The sequence below is a fragment of the Nannobrachium achirus genome (assembly GCF_963921795.1).
Source record: "Nannobrachium achirus genome assembly, chromosome: 5".
Classification (NCBI taxonomy): Eukaryota; Metazoa; Chordata; class Actinopteri; order Myctophiformes; family Myctophidae; genus Nannobrachium; species Nannobrachium achirus.
In genome coordinates, this window is record NC_137814.1 from 37,858,803 (window position 1) to 37,873,202 (window position 14,400).

Consider the following 14,400-nt stretch of genomic DNA (forward strand, 5'->3'; position numbering starts at 1 on the left):
ATCTCTTTCATCTACTGGCTTAAGCCTAGTTCAGACCAAAGATTAGAGTGATTTCCAATTTCTGTAGCGTCCCACAGCGGAAATAGCCGATCTACAAGGCACCACGGACACAATGCTTTTTTTGTGACATCGTTGTGCGACGGAGCATAAATTAAGCATCAGAGCACCCCTTGTGACAAAACTCTCCAGTCTGAATTACGCCTTACAGATGATCTGAAGAGAAATTGAGATGTTGAGTGCAGAGAGATCTGACCTGTCAGGCTGTTCAGCGGCAGCTCAATCACGCCTTGGTCGATGGATTTATTGTAGTTGAACATGACGGCCAAGGCAAAGCCTCCGTCGTACAGGGAATGGCCTCGGATGATACGAAGGTTGTCCAGGGGGATCCTAGGAGCCGTGTTGAGGGCAATGAGTACATAACCGCCAACTTCCTGAATTGACTGCAGACAGAGAAATGATCATAAACAATTGGACTAACGTCACTTTGACGTGCTTGTAATTAATTTATGTTTTTCATCATGTTATGCTGCCATAATGTATGTATGTTCTTGATCAATTAATGCATGGATTCTTACCAAGTCAAATGTCATGAGAAAAAAAATAATAGCAATGCGTATTACTGTACAATTACTGCTTACATAAATCATTAGGATTTAACACAAAGTAACCCAACATTACTCTGGTCAATTTTGTCATAATTTTCATCACCAATTTAACTGTAGATTTTGGTCACAAAATTAAATAAATATTTAATTTGTTTTATTTCAAGACACAATTGTGCTGCCTTAGCAGACTTGATTTTGAGTTAGATTTATAAAACTAGTTAGGTACACTGCAAAATCATCAGCATAAAAATAGAACTCTAAGGGTTAGATTAAGACTAGATTACATAACCATTTCTACGAGTGTATTATTTTAGGCACCCTTGCCCATGTGTCCATGTCCTGACATTTTATAACGATACAATAACCATTATTCACAAGTCGTGTGCTTACAGACAGAGTTCAAACAAGGTTCCAACCAGAGCGATATAAAAAACCTCTGCCTTTAATCTTCTGAACTGAAGCAGCGAGAGCTGCGTGTCCTACAAGTACCACAGACTTCAGACCACCAAGCGTGGTTTGCTAAAGCAGGAGAGTTTGATCTTTTTACCAGCTGTGGGATGAGCACGTCTGCTGTGCAGTCAGGGGCGTCACAAGGGGGGGGGGGGGAGTGGGACTGAGTTACTAGGCCCCAAGGTAGAGGGGCCTTAATTATTTTATACTTTAACTATTGAAAAATAGCAGATATACAAGCTCACAGCGCAGCACTCAAGCTTATAGATCTGCTATTTTTAAAAAGTCGTGAAAATGTGTGCAAATCTTTTTAAGCGAACATTTGTAACTCACATTTTGCTTCTGGGGGTGGGTCCCTGAAACAAAATATTTTGAGATGGGGGTCCGTGGCCAAATACATATCATTTTGGGGGTCCTTCACATGAGAAAGTTTGAGCACCACTGACAGAAACAGGTTTTTCAAAAAACCTTAGAAGGATTTGAAATATTCATGGCAAAAATGCTGCGCTGTAAGCTTGTATAATCTGCTATTTTTCAATAGTTAAAGCACAACCCCCTCCCCCTATGAAGAACATTCATGGGGGGCCCGCAGTGAATCCTTGTACCCAGGGCCCAGAATTTGGTGCGACACCCCAGCGTGCAGTAATGCTTTCCGCAGTGATTGAGTCCAGGCTCTCTTACCCTGAGGAAGGACAGGTCGTGGTAGTCCTCCATGTGGGTGACCTCCAGGTTCTCCAGGACCACGGTGCAGTTGCTGTAGGTCTTCACCATGTTCAGGTAGTGGTCGTCTTTGGTGCTCAGCAGATTGAACTTGTTGGTGATGCCTTGACACACTGTAGGGCACAGAAGAAGGCAAGTCGTCATCATCGGTGAGAACTTAGAAGGTTGATGACTTTTAATTCGAAATTAAATGCATTCATCTCGACCATTTTGTCTTCAATCATTTTCATGTACAGTCAAACACTTCTAAGGATAACACCCAAAAGGTCTTTGCAGTCTTGTTTCCATTGGGCTCCTTGGTATTCAATTCATCAACATATAAAAAATAACACAAACAAACCTATATCATCACAAATATAAAACATTTTATGTAGAAAAGGGGGGTCGCTTGTCTGAGGGGTGTATTTTCAGGGCTGTTTTAAAGAAAGCCAATGAACATCACAGCACGTTGTGAGCTTGTAGATTGGTTATTTTCAAATAGCCAAAGTATAAAGAAGAATTGAAGTGATTAAACTGTTACTGATTTGGGGCACCCGCTGGCCTACTGGTCCAGGCGCATACCACACAGGCTTTGTGTAGCCTGCAGCGGGTCGCTGGTTCGATTCCCGAGCCCAACCAGATTTGCTGCTTGTCACTCCCCATCTCCCTCCCTGTTTCCTGTCAATAGAGGCATAAAAGCCCCCAAAAAATATCTTAAACTGATACCGATTTAGCTGGGGACCCCCTGGAACAAACTCAGAGATCCCGGGGGGTCCCCGGACCCTACTTTGAGAACCACTGATCTAAGACACGATTACATCACAAATATTTGGGAATGTGAACTGATGCCAAAAGAACATTTCACCAATGGCCTGACACCAATCACAAGCTTACCTCATTTATGTGAGACACTAGCTAAATGAGCGCACAAGGGGGTTTATTTTTTTTAGTTCTTTGTAAAAAAAGGGTCTGTGTAGTCATAGCTTGGCCTGCTTTCAGTTGAGAATAGCTGATCTGGATTTCATCTAGAGTGGGAATAGAATCGCAGTGAACTGGAGAGCTTGCTTCAGTTGCTCGCTCATGAGTCAATGTGAGCAGGCTGTATTTATACTGGCAAAGGGCTGAATATTTCCACTGCTATTCAGGCTAGTTAAAACAACCACTATACAACCAACTTCTCCAAGTCAAGTCATTTCTGAGAAAAGGACGTGTGTTAGTCGTAGATTCCATGATATTCATCCGTATTATATGTTCACTTTACTAAGCTCCATTCCTTGAGAAGAAACAGCATTTTTATTGAGAAAGTATACAGAAACAGAAACAGAATAAGAGTCTTACAGCCTTGCTGAAACTGAAAGATACCTCGATTGCTTGACATCACTAAAAATATCACACCCAGTGTGAAGTGAGCGGTGCTTTTTATGAATTAATTTCATTAAGCGCCCCACGAAGCTTGGGCATTGTGAGCCTGGGCGTACAAACAGACAGATGTGAGCCAATCAGGTGCTCGGAGTCTCGGGACAAACAGACAAAGGAGGACTGCCCATAAGTCCGAAGGTTCATTAGTCCGAAGGTTCATTAGTCCGAATTTAGTTAGGGTTACTGAGGTTAAGGTTAGGGTTAGGGTTAGAGTTAGGCATAGTATTCTTAACAAATTCGGACTAATGACCCTTAGGACTAATGAACCTCCGGACCAATGCCATGGCACCCAGACAAAGCCAGATGCAGGAGCTCAAAAAATGTAAAAAAAAAAAAAAAAAAAACATCTGTGTGCATCTTACTGCCAACACCAACAAAAAACATCTGTGTGCATCTTACTGCCAACAACAATGACGCTATTGACAGCGTACTACATACGCCTACAGTTATACACTGATAATATTCAGACTATCTGGTGTTACATAACAAAGCGTTTGGATAAGAATGATAAGTGCCGGGGACATAAGAGGCTCTTTCTCGACGTAAAGCAGGCCATTAAAGCTAGAATGTGTTTCTTTAGAAAACAGGTCGTCTTCCTGTGGTGTTCCTGGTGCCCTGAGCTGGCCAGACAGGTTCTGACTGGCAGTGGTACTGTGAATGACTTGCTCAGTCAGCCAGCTAGAATGTTGAGCACTGCCACACACACGCACGCACGCACGCACGCACGCACACACACACACACACACACACACACACACACACACACACACACACACACACACACACACACACACACACACACACACGCATGCGAACACAGGCACAGATGCAGGTAGGCACACGCACACACTCACATGCAGTTACACCTACACATGAACAGACACACACACACACACACACACATTACAAGGGCCCAAATATCTATCAGTCGCTTCTGATGCCATACTGGAAATAACATGTGCGTCAGTGCATGGCTCCAAACACGTTGGCAGATGCACGAACACACATTCACGGTCAACATACAGTAGGTCACACTCGACTCTTCCATCTGCCATATTACCAACAGCGTGAAAATGATGGATTATGAAGCACCTTTCCCTCCAAACAGAGCAACTGCCTATAGTGCAGGAGATTGAAGCTGTTTTGCCTTACACTTGGACAACCTCATAATCCACACACACACACACACACACACACACACACACACACACACACACACACACACACACACACACACACACACACACACACACACACACACACAAACAGCCGATCTACAAGCAGCTTGTAGATCTGCTATTAACGAACTGTCTTGGACATACCAGTACAAGGTTTCCACTCGACAACGACGATATACACACTACACAGACACACCCACAAACCCATACACACATCCTACACAGTGCACAAACACACACCCAATGTAACTTAAACTTGATATACTTCCTTTACACCCCCCAGGGGAGGTCTATACACCAAATCTCTAAATAGACGATCTACAAGTAGATCCGTTATTTTGTGCAGAATGTTCGCCTGCTATGACACGCTCAGAAAAGGGACACTATAGGGTTCATGTGGTTAAAGGTTCAATTTGAACCTTCAGGACAAGAGCATTGTTCCTGCTAATGGTTACAAAAACATTGCTGTAATGACTGTTGGTATGCATTGCATTCCTCAACATGTTGGCTCATGATGACAGCCCACAGCATGCCGCTATACAGTACTGTAGGGCAGGCTACTCTAGTACCTACGTATAATAAAAGGACACACCTAACTTTACATGGGCAGTTACAGCACCTGCACCAAGCATTTCTGAGTTCAGAAAAGGATCAACGATCAACAACATCAATTATACGAACACATTCCTCAACCGAATTTAGTTAGTCAAAAAACGAAAAACACGAACTCATAAAAATCTTCATCTCGTAGCCCCTATTTTTGGCATGTCACAGTAGGTGAAAATCATCGTCAATAAATCTCCTCCAACATTTAAAACAGGGGTCTTCAACAGGGGGTCCGGGACCCCTAGGGGGTCCTCAGAGTTACTACAATGGGTCCTCCAAATCTTTGTGAGATAGAAACTTTTTTTCTCTTTTTTTATATCAACCACTTGAACCCCAGCGTCCATATTCCGAGAACTTTAGCCAAAAATAGCAGATCTACAAGCTCACACTGATTTAAAAAAAGAAAAGAAAAAGGCTTCAACAGGGCTTACTGTAAGTGGTTCATTTTCCTTGTTCCCACAGTGAGGTTTACTAATTTGTTGTTTTCGGGTTCATGTAAACCAGTGGAGATGGGCATAAAATCGGTGAGAATTAAGGCCCTAACAGCTGTCCCCCTTCCTCCCTCCCTCCCTTCCTATTCTTCGTCCTCATTAGCTCGCCCCTGAGGGAGCACCCTGACATGAACCCTGCAGCCCAGCAGCACAGGCGGACTGGGGCAGACTGACCGTTTTAATTAGAGCAGGCATGTAAGATGTAATTAGCGCCATCATTGTTACAGCCGAGAAAATGTAACACAAACAAAATGGTTGTCCTCACAAAACAGGTACAGATATTTTAACCGCTTTAACCCAGGCGTCCCTGTTTTGGGCATGTCACTATAGGCCAGAGGTTCTCAACCTGTGGGTCGGGACCCCCAGGGGGGTCCCCAGATGATTAACTTAATGTACAACATCGTTTTCTCACTCAACAGTAAACAAACCAGCATAAAGTTTAAGTGTATAGAAGGTATCTGCACATTTCTAAATATACATCTAAAATGACAAATTAAATATTGGTCAATTGTGAAAATAGCTGATCTACATGTTGTGAGGCGTTGTGAGCTGCTGCTATTTTCACAATAGAACCGTGTTATACAAAATGTAATGCCTCAACACTTAGTGCTCGTAGGGTGGGGGGTTCCCAGTTAAGATATGATTATTTTGGGGGTCGCGGCCTGAAAAGGTTGAGAACCACTGCTATAGGCGAATACCTTTCTCAATTTCCCTTTTTCCTTTTCTTTTCCTTTTTACTCTGACATGCTGTGAGCTAGTAGATCTGCTATTTTAGCTTTTTTTTTTTTTAAATCAGGCTTAAGTGGTAATACCAAAATACACATGGAGAACATAATATGACTTTAATATTGCGAAGAATAGGAATAACTATTTTCACAGTTAATTAACTACCTGTGCGACTATATATAGTAGACCAACCTTTTTCACTCTGATTTTATGATAAGCATTTATGACAGACATAGACAGCTTAGTGACAGTAGAATTAACTCAAATTAAAGATGGGAGGTATAATATCCATGAGGTATGTGGCGCCTGGCGTCTTGTGTGGCACAGGAAAACACTCCATTACTCAAGAAAAGCCTTGTATAGTCATTGTAAACACACTCCTGTATCTACCTTTTGATTTCATCAGCCCTTTTATGACCACTGCAGGTGGTGTTCCAAGTGACCTGATTTTACACATGCCATAAAGCCACTTCCTGCTCAGAATCTCAAATGCAGCAGAAAGAAAAATCTCACAGCCGCACGCCCGGCTAAACGCGGTTACGCTGTGTCAACAGTGCAAACGCAGCCAGCATTGTACTGTACTTATATGATGGAGAGAACCGTGGCTTAATGAATGCCATATTCATCTTTCAAACAATAAGGTCTCTAGTGAGACAATGAGCTACATCAGGAAAAAATATGTGCTGTATCTTTGACTTTGCATTAGTTATTGTACATTGTATGTTGCTATTATGTTGTAATCTGTCTTGAGATTGTATTAAAAACCAAGGAAGAATCTTTTAGGTAATGGAAAAAAATGCCCACACCTCGACCGTGTTTTTTCCATAGCATCTGGTTCAATTTTGACTCATCTTCCACAAAACCGTGAGCAGCATGCTGCTCTACCTGAAGACACAGGAGTGTCTCAGTCTTATGATGATGTAAGCGATATTGTGACAGAGTGTCATTACTGATTGCTTCACTTCCTGCAGCTGCATTGTCGTCACATAGGACGTCCAGGAGCAAGGGAGGTACCTGGCATGTATCTGCATGTGTGTGTGTGTGTGTGTGTGTGTGTGTGTGTGTGTGTGTGTGTGTGTGTGTGTGTGTGTGTGTGTGTGTGCGTGCATGCACGCGTACGTGCGTGCGTGCGAGTGACACCCACTTGGTGAGGCTAACCTGTACAGAACATTCCCTGGAAACAGCAAAGACTGGATAAACCTGGCCATTAGTCATCTAAGCTCATTGCAGTGTGCGGTCACATATCGCTCTTTTGATGTTTACTTACAGACTAGCGTTGGAAGTCCTGGGCGTGTGGGTAAATTTTCATTTCTTGAGGCTATGAGATATGCTGGACTGACAAAGAAAACTACCTAAGCCCTTTACGTGAGATAATTAGCTCATTATCCAACTCCAAACATCCTTCACCTAGAATGTACCGTAAGATTATTTATTTCTGGTTAACACGGGGAATTGTATGATTTTAATCTGATAATTCATACCAGTGCACTGCCCACCCAGGCTCTGCTCCCATTGGATTGTCAGTGAACTGGTGTAAACTTTGCCTGAACTCTTACATCTGAATGAGCTTTATATTCTGTTATCAGCTAGCTATAAACCAAACAAAATCCCAAACACGGTGACCATCACTTTATTATTCAGAGAAACTTCATAGGGGAGTTGAAAAGCTCTTCTGTTTGTTTTGTTCTGTGTTTGCATTCTGTGCCTGACACTATACAGATTGTTCAGTAATACAGAACCTACAATGTTAGGGCTGAGGAATTGCACTTTATAGCTAAACCCTTGTAATGATTTTCTTTGGGTTGGAAATGGCTCCGCTACATTCTCTTCCAGCCTTTGACTACCAATGAAATTCAATTACTGTTCCTAAGAGACTGCTAATCACATTATTGGAAACCCTCTGCATAATTAAAGGGACGTAACTATGCTAATTGATACCTTTGTTAATCGCTCTCTTTTTAAGTCGACAGCAACACAGTGAAACGTCTATTATAACCCGATCTTAAGAGTGTACTTTCAGTAACAATTCGGTAGTACAGCGGGTAAATATGATTTACCATAAATGCGTCGTTAGGTCTGCTTGAATAATCACAGTGGCCATTTCAGATCCATTTTCACTGCATGTTTATTGAAACAGAACTTAGATGAGAAGGGGGGGGGGAGGAATATGTTTGTAGCAGTTGTGCTTTAGTTGGCATCAGCACAACATTTTAGGCTCCTTGGGGGAGCATTTTAAGTTTCCAGAGGCTGAGATTTCAGAGCTGCATAAATCTCCATAGTCTACTATCAGTGAATAAAAGCACTTCCTGGGTTCTCACTGTGCACCTCCTTCATCCTGCTGCGCTCCCCGATAGCTTGAGGCGTGGGATCACATCTCCTTAAAGGATCATTTTACAAGGCCAATGCCTTGGTATAATATCGCAGCCAATACGCCGCTGCACGCAAGAAGATGTGTGTTCAGCAAGCAACGCAACAGAGCATCTTTGTGCAGGAACACATATGCTTTGGAGTTACAAAGAGCTGGTATCCTGCTCTTTTGTACGTTTGGTCCAAAGGAAGAGGCGATCTTCCTTTGCGTGGGAGATGCATCAATTCCGCAGAGAAAACATCTTGGGGCCTCTAAAAAGGGAAAAAGGGTGAGCAAAGGGTAAAAGGATATGCCCCGCCCCCCCCCCCCCCCCCCCTCCCCTACCCCAGCGAATGTAACAACACGAGCCCCTCTGACATCTCAGGAAGTTATGGTCTTTGCATGGGGTCAGTCACAGACGGCTACGCATGCAGCGATGCTAACCCAGATGCTAGCAGTTTGTTGTCTCCAGGGAAAGGAGCCAGGAGAACGCTGTACATCTAACTATAGCAGAGAGAGAGAGAGAGAGAGAGAGAGAGATGAGAGAGAGAGAGAGAAGAGAGAGAGAGAGAGAGAGAGAGAGAGAGAGAGCCTAACTATCCCAGATGTTGAAGGAAGCTACTTCTTGCCTCAAGCTGTGGTGTCAGACTGCAGAGACATACCCTCTGGCTTGACCTGCTAAAAGCTTAGGAAAGTGACCAAATAAAGACCAAAAAGGCCCATGTTTACACTCTCCTCCTGATGAGTGCTCCCTCTCTCTCTCTCTCTCTCTCTCTCTCTCTCTCTCTCAGTCAGTGAGACACTCCAGATACCTGAAGCAGGGTCCATCATAATGTTTACCCTCAGCCCAGTGTGGGGAGCGCCGAGCTTGTATGTTCCGTACAAACACACAAGAATGTGTGCCCTCGCTCGCCCAATGTTCAACGTTTCTTCCAAGTTGCATTAATAACCGTGACACCCAGGACTATACTGTACATTATTTCCATATAACCTATACAGAGGTCCACTATTTATGATGTGTTTTTGAATAAGAGTGCTGACTTTCAAATAGTTTAATTCTTCATTCGCTGTGAATTTTATACAGTGATTATAACTGAGCAGTGATCCCAGATAATTCCTCCTGAACTCAGCAGTTGTTTGACAATATAAGATGTATATTGTCGAACAACTGCTGACCTGACGAAGATGTGATCTGCTTTGCACCCTGCTATTAAAATAAAAAGGCTCCTCTCATCCCAGTTGCTCCAGCGCCTTCTTTATTGGGACCGTTAGGTCGCAAGTTACTATGAAAAGCTCCACCGTCTGTCTGTCTGTCTGTCTGTCCGTCTGTCTGTCTGTCCGCCACGCCACACTTTTGCCATAGTCTTATCTCCGGGCACCGTTGCCCCTATCCATGCCAAACTTTGCAAACACACTCCTTGTCCTTGGATGGCAACTCACAACCTCCACCCCTCATTTCTCACATGCCCCTCTTCTAGCGCCACCATCAGGCCGATCTTTGCAAAACACATTTTCTGACACTGCTCCTACAGATGTTGGCCTAAAATCACGCAAAGCGGTACACAGTATCTCTAAAGCCATGTCATCAACATGGATCTGTCCCATCTCCCATATTCCCTCCTGATTGCCTATGATTGCCAGAGCTGCCAACCCTCACGCAATGAGCGTGAGACTCACGCAAATGACCCTCTTCACACGCTCTCACGTCACACATCGTATTTCTCACGCCGTCATATCACCAGCCGTCACAAAGTGGAAAACTGCGTCAACTCAAGTGTCACTGAGATATCCGACATCCACTTCGGCCACAATTTGAGCAATTAAAGGGTTTAAAATATTGTATCTGATTCTGAAGTAATGATTAGATGTGTCGCGGTGTGTGCGTGAGCGTCTGGTGTGAGGAACGTTGCGTTCACGTTCCCTGTGCACATCATTCTCTACAGTATACGATCGACAGGCGACAGGAGGATCTACAACAGTAATTCAACACGTCCAAAATGCCCATTGCTTACTAGCAGGCGGTTTAAATGGGGAGGGACTTTTGGATGGATGCGTGTGCAAAAAGAACAGATCTTCAAGCAAAAGACGTGTTTATACTTGCAGCTTAATGACTGTAAACATTTATCCATAATTTTCCCATCCTAGTAAAACCTGATAAAAGTATCATACTCCCTGTAGAATGCACCAAAATACAGGAAATAACATCTACTCCTTTAAAATGTTTCTGGGGGACGATCCACAGAGTACAGACCCATCACCAAAATGATGCACAGTAGGCTATTAACTAAATTTCTGACTCAAAATTACACATTCATTATTGAGGGTTAGATTTGGAGAATTAATAACACCCACCCAGTGCAACATACTGTACCTGGTTGGTGTAATAGTGACTCCAAGGGTCGATAAAATTATAATAATAACACAAATTATTTTAATATTTGTTGATATATATATATATATTCCGGTATATATATATATATATATATATATATATACATATATATATACAATTATTGTAATATTTGTTGATATATATATATATATATATATATATATATATATATATATATATATGTAACACAGATGATCCGAACCTCCCCACCCGGATTTGAAAACGGGTCTCCCGCGTGAAAGTCCAATATCTTAACCATTACTCCAAAGGGATATCCCTGTGGAACGAGGGCAGATACTAGACTTTTGAGGCTTCAGGCTGGGGCTGCGACTCTCTCCGCCACACTCACCCCCCTTTGACCTCCTCCTAAGGGGAAGCCCGGATCCGGGTCACGGCACCAATGTAACGGAGGTGATCCGAACCTCCCCACCCGGCTTCGAATCCGGGTCTCCCGTGGCAATATCTTAACCATTACTCTTAAAGGATATCCCTATGGAACGAGGGCAGATACTAGACTTTTGAGGCTTCAGGCTGGGGCTGCGACTCTCTCCGCCACATATATATATATATATATATGTCACGGTTTGTTAGAGAAACAGGACGGTCGAGAAACGGAGCACTCGTGGTGCCGCACGGGGCGGAACAAGCGGTCGCCCACAACAACGTCCTCCAGGCGGAGCCGCTCGATTGTCCACGACATTGCAAGCGGCGCGAAGGCCAGCGGACCTTGGTCCTGCTCTTCGCCCCCGAGCGCCGCAGGCGCGAGTGGCCGCGAAGAGCGGGCCAGGGCCGCGCGGCCGGCGGAGCGCCGCGCGAGTTACGAAGCCGTGGTGAATGCAATCGTTATATTTATGCCCAGGCCGTAAGGCCTGGGCAAGCCCACGATAAACGCTCATAGTAAGCTAATGGCTAAGCTAATGGCTAAGCTAATGGCTAAACACCGCCCAGCTAGGCTAGTAAATAAAGAAAGAGAGTCGCAAACGAGTGACGTCAGCGCCTGCACTAGTGAATGGCTGTCTATGGGCTGTCGTCGCCATCTGGTGGTGATTAGTGTGTGGTGAACGACAAAACAAGCGCTCTTACTCTTACCGTCCTGAGTTACCCAAACATACTGTAACATATATATATATACCGGTATATATATATATATAAAGGTTTTCCTGAAAGTTGGCAGCCCTGACGATTGCCTTCTAAAGTTTGTGTATGCAACCTGATGTTGGCTTATCTCCTGATTAGGGAGTCTTACTGGTTCAGATATAATGTGTATCATTAGATTCCAAATTTAAATGAACTTACACTAGATGGCGTTGTGCTTGTGAAAACATCTATTCATGTAGTCACTGAGTCCATAGGCAGATTATCGCCTGAGTTACTCCTGTGAACGGCTAACATACAATAGATTCAGTTCAATGATGCATTCATTTCCTAATAAGTACTGTAGCCTCTATATTCAGGAAAAGCACCCGAGATGATAGTTGGGATGCTTTGGAAAAGCCAAAATTAGTATCAATTATGGGGCACCAAAATGATTCATTGCACTTGATTAAACACAGCTGCGCCCATATTACTACTCAAACCAAAATTCAACAGAGCCTAAATGATGTCTTTGAAGCCATATACCGGTATATATCATTAGCTGGATAATTTTCTAGCATGTCCTGTTGGAAAGTCCATTAGTGATCCAAAAGCCAAAATACAATCCCCCTCTTGTTGCCCAAAACTCTCACACACAACCTCTGCACCAACCCCCCCCCCCCCCCCCCCCAACCCCATTTACTGTCCAATAATGGACCCACCATCCAGCCTGAAATGTTCCAACATTCAGCCCACTTCCTCCTTTAAATCCAGACATTCTCCCTATTGTAACCCCGTCCAACCCAAGAACCACCCCCTCCTCTTCTCATCTCCTTTTCCCTGCTAAAGCCATACTCCTCTTCTATCCCACAGGAAGCAGGAGAGGAAGGCTGGAGAGGGAGGGAGTGGGCGGCAAAACACACTGCAAACTCACTCCACTGGCTTTTCCCCCCGTTCTTCACCACCGGCCTTTTAGAGCCATGCGTGCAGCGTGGAAAAGAAGAATTGAGAGAGGAGAGAGAGAGAGAGAGACAGAGAGAGATATAAGAGTGACAGAGTGACAGAGGGGGAAAGAGACAAAGAGAGAGAGAGAGATAGAAAGAAAGAGAGAGGGAGAAAAAAACAACAGGCAGAGAAGAAACCCACATATTTCACACATCATTCCAGTAGGACAATGCAGCTGTGATTTGGGATTCCCCTGTTGGTTTAAGCATTCCCAGATCTGGCCCAGGTCGGGGGCGCATCTACACACAGCGGAGATAACGCGGTCACTGGAACCCTCTCGCCATTTAAACACAAGCGAAAGAGTCTCCTTGACAAAGCCTTTAAGTGCTCTTATTTTAGATTGATTGCTGACAGGCTCGTTTCAATGTGGGTCGACCGTCTAAACAGCGGTGTCCTCTGCCAGCAACTCTGGAACAGCCTTAGTCATATCCTATGCTTTTTTAGACTCTAGGAAGAGACAGGCCCCATAAAGGGAATATTCTGCAAAGGCCTGGGGTTTTTAGTTGGTAAACTTCATTCTGTTACTCAGTCCTTAGTCACCATCCGAACCCCTCTGGCTTAACATCACTGGGGCCCCACAGCCTTGATGAGTAGGTTCCACCTCACCTCCCCTGGAAGAGAGCGAGGGCCTGGGCCCTGGGCAGAGGGAGTACAGGGAATTAGCTTTCTACAACTGACGAGCTCCTCGGAATTAACAATGCTGTGAAAGGGGATTTGGTTACATTTAGTCTTGTATTTGCCAATAGTGTGACCAATTCAATTTGCACAGAGAAGCTCAGAAGAATTTAGTTATGACTTGCTTGATGACACATCAAACTAAAATGCCTGAAATGCACTGGGGTGCCAAGCACTTGAGCCCCAAAGAGTAACTAGCGCTTGGTTATAATCTTCAGAATATTTTCAAAACAGTTCTGTCTCCGGCATAATTGTGTGAACAACATATGGCCTGACAAGAAGAGAGAGAAAAAAAATGGAACTCGTTTTTCTTCAAATAATCAAAACGCAGCTCATATTGCAACTATTGTTAGCATGAGGGGCGTTATCCTCTTCCTGACAAAAAGAAAAGGGGACATCACACATTGTAACAAAACAATGCTTTGGCTTGTTGTTTGAGCTGATGCTGACTGTGGCGCGCGGGTTGTTTTAAGACCGCCCCCTCACTACAGGGACGGACAGGGGTTTCTGGCTGTCTTGTATCAGTCATCAAAGGCATCAGGCTTGGAGGCATAGGCCCCTTTCTCCCTATCAGCTACAGGGTCGAACACAAGAGCCCTGGCAAAGAGTCAGTATGTGTGAAACATGCGCTGTAGTACAGACACTTACACTCATGGCTACATGAGGAGTGGACAATTAGTGTCAAAAACAGGGTCTGTTACCCCTCCAATACAATAGTTGTTCAGCATCCAAA

General features: G+C 44.0%; 1 protein-coding gene across 1 annotated transcript in view; it reads right to left on the minus strand.

Annotated features, from left to right (window-relative positions):
* egfra (epidermal growth factor receptor a (erythroblastic leukemia viral (v-erb-b) oncogene homolog, avian)) overlaps positions 1–14,400 on the minus strand; it is a 52,558-nt gene that overhangs the window by 25,328 nt on the left and 12,830 nt on the right. The window contains exons 2-3 of the mRNA XM_080726734.1: positions 1,737–1,888; positions 254–440 (exon numbers count right to left, since the gene is read on the minus strand). Of these exons, the coding sequence (XP_080582860.1) occupies positions 254–440; positions 1,737–1,888 (339 nt within the window). The remainder of the gene's footprint in view (positions 1–253; positions 441–1,736; positions 1,889–14,400) is intronic.